A 14,170-nucleotide genomic window follows, 5' to 3' on the forward strand; every position below is an offset into this window, starting at 1 on the left:
AGTACCCATTAAAAAATTTTTTAAATAACAAAATTGAAAGAAAAGCACAAAGAAAGGAGCTATCCAGATCAGGAACATTTGCATATATGAGTTCAGAGTGAGAATGGGGTGAAAGCTTGCAGGGTGCAAAAAGCCCAAGCACGTTCATGAATCACTCTTGTGTCATAACGTGATGAGCACAGCCAGTTCTTTAATGGCTCCTGTCTCTAGCAAGCAGGTGACAGAGAATGGTTGCTAACTCCACGATGGCGTCTTCAAGCGCCTGAAGGTCATTACTGTCTATGCAGAGCCCTTTGCACAATTTCGATCAGTTGATGGAACAGTTTTCTTCATTGGCTTATGTTTTCAAATAGTGGGTAAGAGGAAGAATTTAAGTGAAGCAGTATGGTGTCCTGAGGTGACAAACATGTAGAAATCAACCCGATGGGACCCAGAAACATGATTCAATTGGTGTGGGACAGAGCCTGGTTTGGGAAACTTGTAAAGCTTCTGGGTAATCCCAAAGGGTAGCAAAGCTTGAGAAGTACTTTTTCAACTCGTCGGCATTGCATACACTTGTAGAAATTTACCCTGAACATAGGCCTAGTTAGAGGAGTTAAAATTCAATTGATGTTAAAAAAAATATATAGACAATGATGTTGGATTTGAAACACTGAGCTTTGTGCATTGCATACTGAAACAATGGCTTTTAGGATGTATCTACCTCTAGTATTCACTTAACCAACTTTTTCCAGCACTACTGGTCACATGAACAACCATCCTACACGGATGAGAATTTACCAACAGGATGAGAGCCACAATGCATGAATTCTAAGGAGAACACACTGGAGCATTTGGAAAAAGAAAGTCAAAGCTAAGACAGTCATCATTCTGGATAACTCTTGAAAAATATTACTCAGAGTCATGGAAGTAGAATGAATCATTAATTTGAGGATCACACACATAAATTATGTAAGCTTTGCTTGAACTGTATTTCTGGTTTACCTAGAAGAGTGTACTTCTTTTTACAAAGAATTTTATTTATGTATACATATGTTTGTTTGCCTTTGGGAATCAGATATACAGAGAGAAGGAGATACAGAGAGATCTGCCGTCAACTGGTCCACTCCCCAAGTGGCCACGGTGGCCAGAGGTGTGCCATTCCAAAGCCAGCAGCTAGGAGGCCCTTCCTGGCCTCCCACATGGATACAGGATCCCAAGGTTTGAGCCATCATCATCCACTACCTTTCCAGGACACAGGCATAGAGCTGGATGGGAAGTGGAGAACACGGGGTCCAAATTGGTACCCATATGGGATGTCAGTGGATACAAGGCTTGCATTTAGCAACTGGGCTATTGCACCAGGCAAGTGTGTACTGCTCTTCCATGTACTTCTTTCAGTGCTCTTACTGAATCTTTTAGAATTTCATGATAGGAACTCAGCTGAGCAAACATGAAAACAGGTGGAGGCTGTGACCTTATGTTGCAAAGCACTATGTAGAAAAACGGGGATAAATGGAGCACTCATGTCTTAGGACACTTGACCCCTACACCAGACACAGAGCCAGGAATTTTATTGTTGATGGTGTGTTTTTGAGTGAATACCACATCAGTGCACAGAGCCAGAGAAATGACCAGGGAAGGAAAGGAAATCATGACAGTGTGAGGGAGGGAGCACAAGACAACTGTGGGCAACTGGGTTTCATCGCTGAGGACCAGGGAAATATCCAGAAATGCCCTCAGGCTCAGAAAAGCGAGTGAGGACACCCTCTCAACACCGAATGCATGGCGTGGTCACTGCACACAGAGGTTCCTACTCTCCTGCCCAGGAATTCGTCCTCCAGGGAGAATCAGCAGCAGAAAGAGGACCAGCCTGGATTAAGAAACCATCTCCAGTTAGACTGAGAAGGACTGGCAAGTAGAGGTAGAGTCCTAATATCCTTTACCATGGTCTTCCATCAAGAGAACAAACAGTATTTCCTACCTAGTTTGAAAATGCAAGATGAAACAAACACAGAGCCCTCGCATTTGTATGAGTTGACAATTCAAATTTATTCAAGATGTAGGAATATCTCCATATGAGAAAAGATGACACAGAGCAAATATTTCCATTGCAGTGACATGCTGGTCCAAAGATATGAGAGGGTTCAAATGTGGGTTCCTTGGGAAAGAGAGAGTTCCATGGTATGGATTGGAGGTGATCTATAAGTGAGCGAAAGGCAATCACAAATGCGGTTGAAATGGGCGTCGAGAATCAGCCTCTCCTGAAAGAGCTCATGGGCAGACTACCTCAAGAGTATAGGCTGTTGAAAAACAGCTGAGTCTAGGCCATAATGCTTAGCAACAAGAAGCACTGGAGCAGCTAGGGCAGCAGCAGGTGGACACAGTGCAGCTGGGGCGGCAGCACTGGGTTCTGCAGCAGGTGGTCTGGAGACAGCAAGTGGGCTGGCAGCAAGTAGAGCTAGGGCAGCAGGTGGGTCTGCAGCAAGTGGGCTGGCAGCATGGGGGCTTGCAGCAGCTGGAGGTGCAGCAGGTGGGTCTGCAACAAGTGGGCTGGCAACACTGGGGCTGGCAACAGCTAGAGATGCAGCAGCTGGGGCGGCAGCAGCTGGAGATGCAGCAGCTGGGTCTGCAACAAGTGGGCTGGCAGCAGCTGGAGATGCAGCAGCTGGGTCTGCAACAAGTGGGCTGGCAACAGCTAGAGATGCAGCAGCTGGGGCGGCAGCATTGAGTTCTGCAGCAAGTGGGCTGGCAGCACACAGACTGGCAACATTGGGGCCTGCAGCAACTAGGGCGGCAGCAGCTCGAGATGCAGCAGCTGGGGCGGCAACAAGTGGGCTGGCAGCACACAGACTGGCAACATTGCGGTCTGCAGCAGGGGCTAGGGCAGCAGCTGGAGATGCAGCAGCTGGGACGACAGCAGGTGGGTCTGCAACATGAAGGCTGGCAGCACTGGGGCTTGCAGCAGCTGGAGATGCAGCAGCTGGGGCGGCAGCAGGAGGCCTGGCAGCAGCTGGGGCGGCAGCAGGAGGCCTGGCAGCAGCTGGGGCGGCAGCAGGAGGCCTGGCAGCAGCTGGGGCGGCAGCAGGAGGCCTGGCAGCAGCTGGGTCGGCAGCAGGTCTCCTGCTCAGAGCACACAGAACCACAACAGGAGTTGACCATGGTGTCAGAGGATGGAGGTGGTGTGTGGGTTTCCAGAAGGTGGGTTTGAAAGGTGTGGATGTCTCCTTGACTCGGGACCTCTTTTATACCCTGCTGAGAGATGCTCTCATCCGGTGTGATGCTCTTTCCTTGTTAGTGTTTGTCTTGATAAGTAGGTGATTATATCATTATGTTGGTTTCTTTTCCTGCATTCATTTTCAGATGAGGTAGGAAGCAGCATTGCCTTTCCTGATGTGTTAAGATTCATCTGCAAGTTCTTCCTGATCAACCGCTCTAGTTCACTCTAGTGATTTTAAGGAAATCTCTCATGTGACACTGGTCCTCTTGTTTTTCTCTTTATCATAGTGCATTAGACATCATGTCCACTCTTGGTTGATAGTGATTTCTCTGGGTCTGTTTTCCATATTTCTCAACCCAGTTGGACACAACTGCAGTAGAGCATGATAATGTATTCACACTGGGTAAGGCGGATGGAAAGATTTGGAGAACAGGGCACTTCTGCCTTGAAGATACGAAGGCGAAAGGGACATATTCTTTCCCATATACAACGGGACCAGATTCTCGATGTTTTTATGCCAAAAACTAAGATGCTCTTAGATGAAATTTCAGCAATAAAATGTTTATGTTGCTTGTCCTCCAGACCAGCTGGGTAAATTGGTTGGAGTGCTCAGCTGCCCCATCACGTTTATTTCCTCAGCTCTCTGCTCTGCAGGGTGATAGCCCTCACCACATGACTTCTTGTCTCTCTGGTTGAACAACATGAAGTAGGTCTTGCCTGCGTTTCCCTGACTCACTGCACAAGCCAAAGGGGAAGTCCTAGTGTCCTGATCTCGCTCTAACCACTCAGGGTCATCTCACTGTTTCCATGGAGTCTCAGCTCTGACCGGGCCATGATTTATAATTCATGCACTTTTACCAACTTTGATTGTCAAGTTATTAAATGTGAACAAATATAGGGAGAGAAACAAAAAGAAGGCCATATGAGAAATGTCTTACACGATGGCCTCCATCCTATTCAGGTTGTTGTAAATGACAAATTACTTCATGATGAAGGAGCTGTGCTTCTTTACATATGTGCATCTCGTTTCCACATCCATTCTTCAATGAGTGGAATCTCAAGTGTTTCCATTTCTCAATCATTAATGTGTTCAGGGTCAAAATGAACATGGGAATGCAGGCTTCTCTTTGACAATCTAATTTCATTTCCCTTGGCACTGAACCCGGTACATCTGTGCAGTCAGATAGGTGGCTTTCTGAGTAACAAATCAGGCATGGCCACAGCTGAGTCTCAGCAGACACAGGAAGATGGCCACGTGTGAGCGGAGCAAGGGGCCAGAATGCTTGGACATCTCCACTGTGTGGGGCAGTGAGTCATGGACACAGAGGACACCACTTAGTCCATCTTGTTAAAGCCGAGGAACAAGAATCACAGGCAACTGCACGTTCAACACACAAAGAGAGAGTCGAAGACAATCTAGATGCTCTCCTAGGAGAAACAGCGTGTTGATAGAGCCTGGGAGGGAGGCAAGCAAGAAGGGATTCCAAAGATGAATGAACAGGTGCTGTGTGATGGCTCTGGAGAAGAGGTTTGGGTTCCATTGCATCATAGAGGACCAGACGTCATGTAATGTAGATTTCCCACATAATCTCCAGCAGATAGCATTTTGGATGTTTTCACCTTAAAGAATGTTATACCTGTGAAGCCATAGATCTAGTTGCTGATTGAATATTTTATGATGTTTACATATATTGATAAACCACATAGTCCTCATAATTATTCCTTCTTGATATGCCTACGATCATTTGTTAAATAATAAGGTTCAAATTAAGGTATGTGAAAGGAGCTATCCAGATCAGGAACATTTGCATATATGAGTTCAGAGTGAGAATGTGTTGAAAACTTTCCAGTTGCAAATAGCGCAAGCACATTCATGAATCATTATTATCATGACATGATGAACACAGCCAGCTTTTCTATATCTCCTTGTTCTACAAAGCATATGTCAAAGACAACTTAGTAACCCTGGGTGGCTGTTCTATGTGCTTTTAGGTCATTAATGTCTGATCTGTATTTTTTGCAAAATTTTGATCATATGTGCTTCTCTGCAAAGCACTTAACTGGCATCACTTCTTCATTCACTTGTGCTTTCAAATTCATAAAAGTGGATATTGTCTAATATGAAATCTGAGTTGATATTGACAGTTGGATATCCAGAACGTGGACATATGAATTTGTCAGCAATAGTAAGTAGCAAATGGTGTCTTGGTTCAGTTGGTCTTTCTGCTGTGTCCAGACACACCTAGTGTCCATTAACCCATTTACATTTGATCCAACACATGTCTGTTGGGCTAGGAAAATAAAGCTATTCATACTGAAAATAAAGAAAATTGCATAACTATCACACATGAAAATCAATATAACAACAAAAAGATCCAACACACACATTCACTGGACTAAGAAGACACACCTGGTGTGTGAGTAAGACTGAGGCAAAGCCCTGGCCATTGCTTACCATTCACCGGGCGATCTAGTAAACAAAGTCAGAGGTTAATGCTGCCTTCAAACCTGAACTATTGTAGGGGAAGTAAATCACATCACATTCCCACACATTCACCCATGGAAACCCTGATGATGGCAGAAGACAGTGGACAAACACTAACTCTGCAGAATGAGAGAGATCCAACTGTAGTTCATGACATGCATGCAGAATCCTTGTTGGGATAGATTGGCATAATTTCTATTATGGGGTATGTGTCAATTGAATTGACCAGGGGGCCCTTTAAATTTCCTGTAAAGAAAGAGAGCCAGAAATATATTGAGCTCAAATGAGCAGAGAGCAATTTAAGTTCATCATCCTGACCCAAGGTTTTGCCTGTCCTCCTTATCACAGTAGAGTTCACAGGGGTGTAGACTATAGGGCATTCTGTAGAACATCTTGCTGGGGAATCTTACACCATATCGACCTGATCAGTAAGAAATATGAATATTATGGATGCATTAGTAAGATACTTTTGTCCCAGATTCGTATCACATGTCCTTTCCCAGCCTCTATAGGGCTGCCATGTTGTTGTATTTTTTTAATGATTTGACTGTAGCCAACAAGATTATTGACTGCTGAATTTTAAAACAAGTATTTTATTATTTTATGATGTATTTCCTTTGGCTCTGGAATTTCTTTTCCTTTCTCCCCAAATCCCACCCTCCTATTGGTTTCTCCTGTATTATTACAATAGTATAGTCCTTCATGCACAATTATAAGTTCGTAATTTCACTCTTTAAGTGCATCCTGACATTGTATGTATGGACGATGGCACAGAGTCAAGCATCTTATTGTTAAGATATGTTTAACAGTTTCATTGGGAGTTCATCTTGATTGCAAGTAGAAATGCATACTGCATTGGATCTTCACATATGGATAGTTTCAGTTACTATGCATTAAAAGTCATAAAATAAAATCAAGAATAGCAAGAAAAAGAGAAAGTTTACAACATAAAGTTAAATAACGTGCTACTTAATGACCAATGTGTCGCTGAAGAAATTACAAAGAAAATAAAAAACCTTCTTGAAGAAAATGATGCTACTGTATGGCCGAGGGTGAGAGAAAAAAATAAAAAGAAAGAAATTTTGGAGGAATGAAAATAAAAACATTAAAACTCATGACGTAGCAAAAACAGAATCAAAAGGGCCATTGATCTTGTATTTTGCAAGGAGTTGCTTTATTTCACTGAGCACAGTGGTCTCTAGTTGGTACCATTTGGTTGCAGATGGTAGAGTTTCATTCTTTTTGATGGCTGAGTAGTATTGCATGGAGTAGATGTTTCTCAGTTTCTTTATCCACTCCTCTCTTGACAGGCATCTGAGTTGTTTCCATGTCTTTGCTGTTGTAGATTGTGTTGCTGTAATATAGGATTAGAGATCCCTTTCTAATATGCAGAATTCATTTCCTTTATTTATATTCGCAGAAGTGGGGTAGCTGGGTCATATGGCAGGTCAATTTTCAGTTGTCTTAGTACTATCCATACTAACTTCCGTAGTGGTTTTACTAGGCTACATTCCAACCAACAGTGAGGAAGACACTGTTGGTAGAGTTCTGAATGTATGCCAATCTCACTGGAGTTAGGTGGAACCTCAGTGTGCTTTTCATTGGTATTTCCCTGACAGCTAGGGAGCTTGAACATTTTTTTTCCTATGTCTGTTAGCAATTTGAATTTGCTCTTTTGAAAAAAATGTCTATTTTCTTCTCCTATTTCTTCACAGGGTTGATTTTGTAGGATTGGCTTTGGTTTGCTTTGGTTTGGGTTGGGTTTGTTTTGTTTTGTTTTGTTTTGTTTTGTTTTGTTTTGTTTTGTTTTGTTTTGTTTTGTTTTGTTTTTGCTGTAACTGAGTTTCTGAAGCTCTTTGGTAATCCTGGATATTAATCCCCTGTGCTGGGTTCATCTTCTGAGCTCCTGGTGAACTCCCCTTCCCACCTGTCTGCAGGTGGAGCTCTGATTGTCAATCACCAATTGTTGACAGGTGCTAGAGTGACTGCTCACTGAAACACTGTTCTGTTGTCTCTGATGCTTCTCCATGTCCACAGATCTCCAGGTGCAACTTTGCTGTGGGCATGTCCTCTTCTGTTTTCTGGAATCTACCATCTCTGCTTCACCCTGGCTAATGATTCTCCATCAGTTTAAACCTGTCTTCACCCTACATCTCCATCTTACTCTCTACAGCTACTGAATTTCTGATCTAGGAGCAGGAGATAAATACTAAGCACCTAATAACATATACTGTCCTTTGTGGAGACATGGACAGATACTGTTTCTGATTGAGGGAATACAGATCTTTATATTAGTTTACCTTTTCTGCCAAAAGGTCCTCAATCAGCTATATTATAAGGGTCTATGAAATTGACCCAGCATCATAAACTCCTAAACACTGAACCTGAGACAAGTAGACGCCCTAAACAATGTAGTGTGTACAATGCTTTGGCAATGGAATTCATAATTCAAAACTTTTGTTGCATCACCCAAACCAAGTTGACCTGATACCATGATATTGCTGTCATTTTTTTCTTCCAAGGTTCCAGAATTTCCCGTTCCACTCTTTCCATTCACCACACTCTACACTCTTCACCTATTTTGCTACAATAGTATAATTCTTCAACATCACAACTCCATCATTCTTCTATTTAAGTGTATTCAGACATTGTAGGTATAATCAATGGTCAAGAGTGCAGAATCTTAGAGGAAGGCTGGGTTTTCAGTATGGAGCTGACATCCTCAGATCCAGGATGCAGTACACACTTTAAACCACTGAAATTCATGTAGATCTGTGTTCCCACCATGTAGTCTGGCTATGAAACAATCTTGAGTTAGACTGAGAAGGACTGGCAAGTAGAGGTAGAGTCCTAATATCCTTTACCATGGTCTTCCATCAAGAGAACAAACAGTATTTCCTACCAAGCTTTGAAAATTCAAGATGAAACAATCAAACACAGAGCCCTTACATTTGTATGAGTTGACAATTCAAATTTATTCAAGATGTAGGAATATCTCCATATGAGAAAAGATGACACAGAGCAAATATTTCCATTGCAGTGACATGCTGGTCCAAAGATATGAGAGGGTTCAAATGTGGGTTCCTTGGGAAAGAGAGAGTCCCATGGTATGGATTGGAGGTGATCTGTTTGTGGGCAAAAGGCAATCACAAATGCGGTTGAAATGGGCTTTGAGAATCAGCCTCTCCTGAAAGAGCTCATGGGCAGACTACCTCAGGAGTATAGGCTGTTGAAAAACAGCTGAGTCTAGGCCATAATGCTTAGCAACAAGAAGCACTGGAGCAGCTAGGGCAGCAGCAGGTGGACACAGTGCAGCTGGGGCGGCAGCACTGGGTTCTGCAGCAGGTGGTCTGGAGACAGCAAGTGGGCTGGCAGCAAGTAGAGCTAGGGCAGCAGGTGGGTCTGCAGCAAGTGGGCTGGCAGCAGGTGGGTCTGCAACAAGTGGACTGGCAACAAGTGGGCTTGCAGCAGCTGGAGATGCAGCAGGTGGGTCTGCAGCAACTGGGCTGGCAGCACTGGGGCTGACAACAACTGGACACACAACAGGTAGGGCGGCAGCAGCTAGAGATGCAGCAGCTGGGGCGGCAGCATTGAGTTCTGCAGCAAGTGGGCTGGCAGCATTGGGGCCTGCAGCAACTAGGGCGGCAACAAGTGGGCTGGCAGCAACTGGAGATGCAGCAGCTGGGGCGGCAACAAGTGGGCTGGCAGCACACAGACTGGCAACATTGCGGTCTGCAGCAGGGGCTAGGGCAGCAGCTGGAGATGCAGCAGCTGGGATGACAGCAGGTGGGTCTACAACATGAAGGCTGGCAGCACTGGGGCCTGCAGCAGCTGGAGATGCAGCAGCTGGGGCGGCAGCAGGAGGCCTGGCAGCAGGTGGGTCTGCAGCAGGTCTCCTGCTCAGAGCACACAGAACCACAACAGGAGTTGACCATGGTGTCAGAGGATGGAGGTGGTGTGTGGGTTTCCAGAAGGTGGGTTTGAAAGGTGTGGATGTCTCCTTGACTCGGGACCTCTTTTATACCCTGCTGACAGATGCTCTCATCAGGTGTGATACTCTTTCCTTGTTATTGTTTGTCCTGATAAGTAGGTGATTATCAAATTAGTCAAGTGTGCTTTCCTGTCAAAGAAAAAAAACAAAAACCTTTTTTATCTTGATGGAAACATCGTTTCCTGCTCCTACTCCAGTTGTTAGGACTCATCTTTCCCCTCTTGTTGAGTCATCTCAGTTATGCCCTCCTGGTGGGCTTCTACATTGGGAAATGAATGTGACTCTCTTCCTCCTTTCTGCGCCTCTGTATCATTTTGCGTAATAAGCCATGTGATAATTCTTATAAACTCATAATTCTTTTTCATGACCAGGGAAGATAAAGCTGTGCTTAATATGCATCATTCATAATGAATGTTGTGTCTTTCCTACGGGTCAGGTGAGCAGGAAAGCTTGACAGGAAACAGAAGGCCACTACTTAGAGGCAAAAGGCTGTTAATACATTCACGCTTCCCACTATGAATAATACCCATTCTTTAGATTGTGATGAGAAATGCTGGTTTGTTTTCATAGCGTGAAGTCATGGGTCTTAATTCCTTTTTCCTCTAGAATGCATCCTCCAGCCTCTACTGCAAACTCTGTTGGTGGAAGTAGACTACAGAGATTCACTGTAATTCCAAGTTTAATTTCCTCACCTCCACTCTGTGGGCCAAGTGTCCTAATGTCTTTGACTTCCTGTCTTTCTGGCTTCCACTGGGTATACTGACTACAGTCTTCCTCTGTTTCCAAGAGAAATTGACCAACCTGCCTTATCCTTGCCTCTTACTTTCACCCATTATGCAACATAATATCTCATTTTAAAAGATGTATTTATTTTTGTTTGAAAGACAGACTTTACAGAAAGAGAATGAAGATAATAAGAGAGGTCTTCCATTGGCTGGTTCACTCCTCAAATTGCTACAAAGGTCAGAGCAGAGCTGAGCCGATCTGAAACCAGGATCCAGGAGCTTTCTCCAAGTCCTCTGTACATGTGCAGGGAACTGAGGACTTGAGCCACTACACCAGCCTCATAACATAAGTTCTGTTGAGTAGCAGAACTCTGAATATTTGCTGCATTTTTCAAGTTGTTGATACTTTGTCTACAAGAAATTGTGGATTTTAACACCCACACAAAGATGGGAGAGGAAGAATCAATGTAGAGATAGAAATCATATACCCAGACCAGAGAATATCAGCTTATATTCATTCACAATGAGGATAAACTACAAGTTTAAAGGATGCAGAAATACCCAAACGACTGTTCTTGGAGAAAATACTGATTTATGTGTTACAGTTGTTTGATTAGCAATCTTAAATCTCTAAGATTTCACTCTGTTTGTTTAAAACACTTTCTTATTGGAGCAAACACATGTATACTGTAAAATATGTGAAAAATACATGCGAGTGCTATAATGCATAAAGCTAAGCAAGCGTCTACGTGCTCAAGACCATGGAGAGAACAGCATTGTCATCACCCCGTACAGCTGCTCAGTCTTTCTTCATCACATTTCCTCCTCCACCCCAGAGGGAACCACCATCCAGGTATTTAAATTAGTATTATTATTTCACTTTATAGTTGATAAAGCTGAGTGCTGTTTCATGTATGTGCCCTGCCCTTTCTCTTTTTCCTGCACTGCTCGTTTCTTAGGAAAGGACAGAAGCTGGAAAAGTCCGCATTAGACCACAGTGTATGTGTGTGTGTGTGGTGTGCTTATGAAAAGCAACAACTTCTCAGACTAATTTCTATCTTTGAAAAATATACAGTTTTACATGTTTTTGAATTTATATCAATAGTATCCTGTATATGATCATTATCATCTAAGAACTGAAGTAGGCAACTTCAAGAGGCTCCAGATTATTGTTATCTCCTGGTATTTGTCATCATTGCCATCCTCCCACCATGAGTATAACTACTTTTGGACAATAGCATGAGGTCACGTCCATTGATGGAGTGACAAAGCAGTAAGACTTACATCTTGTAAGACAGTCTCATGTGCAATTTCTCTCTCTCTCTCTCTCTCATCCTGATGAATGCACCTATTCTTGGAAAAGGTCTTATGACCAAAAAAAAAAAAAAAATGACATTCGTTATCCCCAATTGCCACCCAGGATTTGAGTCTTTCTCTCTAATGAGTCTCCAAGCACCAAACTATGTCCAAAACCATGGAACTGACCCTAGGAGCACATTCTTGCTGGTTAAGTCCTCAGATGACACCCCACTGAGAGATAACTCCTTGTTTGTAGCCTTGTGAAAAAACTAAGCAGGAGAGAAGTCCCGTGGGCTATGCCTGGATTTGTAAAACATTCAGTACGTCTTGTGTTGTTTCAAGCTTCTAAGTTTTGAAATGAGAAAGACAAGATTACAAGAAACAGAGAAGTGAATGTGCTGGAAATGTGCTAGGATTCATCATAATCCTAAAGGCAAAAATCCCATTAGACTGACTGTGATCCATGAAGCCATGAGGAAGGCACAGGTAAGGAAAATCACTGGAGCCTTCTCTAAAGTCATAGCTTGTGGTAGAACATACAGCTGGCAAGCTCTTGATGACCTAAATACCTCCCTCTAAGACACTGAAGTAGGATCAAACCTCCATTCTTATAACCCGCAATTGTTAATATAAGTCATATGCTTAGCATATGATTACATGGACAAAGTGCACAAAGCAAGTTTTGAGAGGCTGCCCAAATGGTTACCCAAACCATAGTAGGAAGGAATCTAATACAAGGAGATGAAATGAGCAGAAGTCTCCCATGGGACCCTGGGCTTCAGTCCCTCTGAGTACTCTGGGAGACTGGCACAAATGCCCAGCCTATCTCCCACTCAGGAGGGCATCCATGAAGCTGTCTATTCACCACTTCCCATGTTTTGGTTGAGGTCTGCTTTTAGAGGATTCAGCTCCTGTCCAGACATGCCCCTCCATCCACAATCCCCAGCTGGGGAGTCCAGGTACCTGTCGAAGGAGCCATGTTCCTATGCTAGAGTGAGAAAGACCGAGAGCATAGAGGTGTCACCCCTGTGGCCATCTGTTACTGTCCCCTCTTCCTTTAGAGACGAACAACAGAAAAAATGCCAAGACTGAAAGCTCCATGAGCAAAAATAACATGATGTGCTTATACATATATGCCTGGAAAATGTAGATTTATTTAAGATGTGGGAATAGCTCCATAAGAGAAAACATGACAGAAAACAAATATTTCAGTTGCAATGACTTGATGGTGCACATGTTTCAGAGAAAAGCAATAACATGGTGAGGGTGAGAGCAGAGTATTTGCAGGTCAAATTAAGCTAAAAATCCTTTGAACACATAATCCAGCTCATACATGGAGTACCCCCAGAACATTAGTTTCTCAAAGAACAGGTATGTGGAGGTCCAAGAATTCAGCAGCAAGAACCACTAGAGCAGCTGGGGCGGCAGCATCTGGAGGTGCAGCAGGTAGGCTGGCAGCACACAGATTGGCAGCACTGGGGCCTGCAGCAACTGGAAATGCAGCAGGTGGGCTGGCAGCACTGTGGTCTGCAGCAAGAAGGGCGGCAGCAGCTAGAGATGCAGCAGCTGGGTCTGCAACAAGTGGGCTGGCAGCAGCTAGAGATGCAGCAGGTGGGTCTGCAGCAAGTAGGCTGGCAGCAGCTGGAGATGCAGCAGCTGGGTCTGCAACAACTGGGCTGGCAACAGCTAGAGATGCAGCAGCTGGGGCGGCAGCATTGAGTTCTGCAGCAAGTGGGCTGGCAGCACACAGACTGACAACATTGGGGCCTGCAGCAACTAGGGCGGCAGCAGCTCGAGATGCAGCAGCTGGGGCGGCAACAAGTGGGCTGGCAGCACACAGACTGGCAACATTGCGGTCTGCAGCAGGGGCTAGGGCAGCAGCTGGAGATGCAGCAGCTGGGACGACAGCAGGTGGGTCTACAACATGAAGGCTGGCAGCACTGGGGCTTGCAGCAGCTCGAGATGCAGCAGCTGGGGCGGCAGCAGGTGGGCTGGCAGCACACAGACTGGCAGCATTGGGGTCTGCAGCAGGTGGGTCTGCAGCAGCTGGAGATGCAGCAGGTAGGGCGGCAGCAGGTGGGCTGGCAGCAGGTTGGCTGGCAGCACTGGGGCCTGCAGCAGCTGGAGATGCAGCAGCTGGGTCTGCAGCAGGAGGCCTGGCAGCAGCTGGGGCGGCAGCAGGTCTCCTGCTCAGAGCACACAGAACCACAACAGGAGTTGACCATGGTGTCAGAGGATGGAGGTGGTGTGTGGGTTTCCAGAAGGTGGGTTTGAAAGGTGTGGATGTCTCCTTGACTCGGGACCTCTTTTATACCCTGTTGAGTGATGCTGTCATCAGGTATGTTGTTCTTTTCTTGTTATTGTTTGTCCTGATAAGTAGGTGATTATCAAATTAGACAAGTGTGTTTCCTGGCTAAATTTCTTAAACCAAAAGGGAACAACATTACTTCCTTTTCCTTCTGTGCTTGAAT

At 44.6% G+C, this 14,170-nt stretch overlaps 3 protein-coding genes across 13 annotated transcripts; all 3 read right to left on the reverse strand.

Moving 5' to 3' along the window:
• Positions 1-2,316: 2,316 nt before the first annotated feature.
• On the reverse strand, positions 2,317-3,141 carry LOC121169783 (keratin-associated protein 4-4-like). 8 transcript variants are annotated; one of them, XM_041000488.1, is made up of 4 exons: positions 3,102-3,141; positions 2,939-3,050; positions 2,744-2,848; positions 2,317-2,713 (listed from the first exon to the last, which is right to left on the reverse strand). In XM_041000488.1, exons 1-4 carry the CDS (start codon positions 3,139-3,141, stop codon positions 2,317-2,319), a joined length of 654 nt encoding a protein of 217 aa, XP_040856422.1. The 8 variants fall into 8 exon arrangements, with proteins under 8 accessions (XP_040856422.1, XP_040856421.1, XP_040856420.1 ...); XM_041000487.1 differs by having other exon boundaries at positions 2,744-2,963; XM_041000486.1 differs by having other exon boundaries at positions 2,317-2,960.
• Positions 3,142-8,944: 5,803 nt separating this feature from the next.
• Positions 8,945-9,619, reverse strand: LOC121169789 (keratin-associated protein 4-2-like). Its single transcript, XM_041000508.1, has 2 exons — positions 9,580-9,619; positions 8,945-9,528 (listed from the first exon to the last, which is right to left on the reverse strand). The coding sequence occupies exons 1-2, from the start codon at positions 9,617-9,619 to the stop codon at positions 8,945-8,947; spliced, it is 624 nt and encodes a 207-aa protein (XP_040856442.1).
• A 3,471-nt stretch (positions 9,620-13,090) lies between these two features.
• LOC121169782 (keratin-associated protein 4-6-like) lies at positions 13,091-13,924 on the reverse strand. 4 transcript variants are annotated; one of them, XM_041000479.1, is made up of 3 exons: positions 13,806-13,924; positions 13,641-13,745; positions 13,091-13,505 (listed from the first exon to the last, which is right to left on the reverse strand). In XM_041000479.1, the coding sequence occupies exons 1-3, from the start codon at positions 13,922-13,924 to the stop codon at positions 13,091-13,093; spliced, it is 639 nt and encodes a 212-aa protein (XP_040856413.1). The 4 variants fall into 4 exon arrangements, with proteins under 4 accessions (XP_040856413.1, XP_040856414.1, XP_040856411.1 ...); XM_041000480.1 differs by having other exon boundaries at positions 13,091-13,668; positions 13,885-13,924; XM_041000477.1 differs by having other exon boundaries at positions 13,091-13,736; positions 13,782-13,924.
• Positions 13,925-14,170: the final 246 nt, after the last annotated feature.

The sequence above is a fragment of the Ochotona curzoniae genome, unplaced genomic scaffold (genome assembly GCF_017591425.1).
Source record: "Ochotona curzoniae isolate NIBS_2020 unplaced genomic scaffold, NIBS_Ocur_1.0 scaffold_2453, whole genome shotgun sequence".
Lineage (NCBI taxonomy): Eukaryota > Metazoa > Chordata > Mammalia > Lagomorpha > Ochotonidae > Ochotona > Ochotona curzoniae.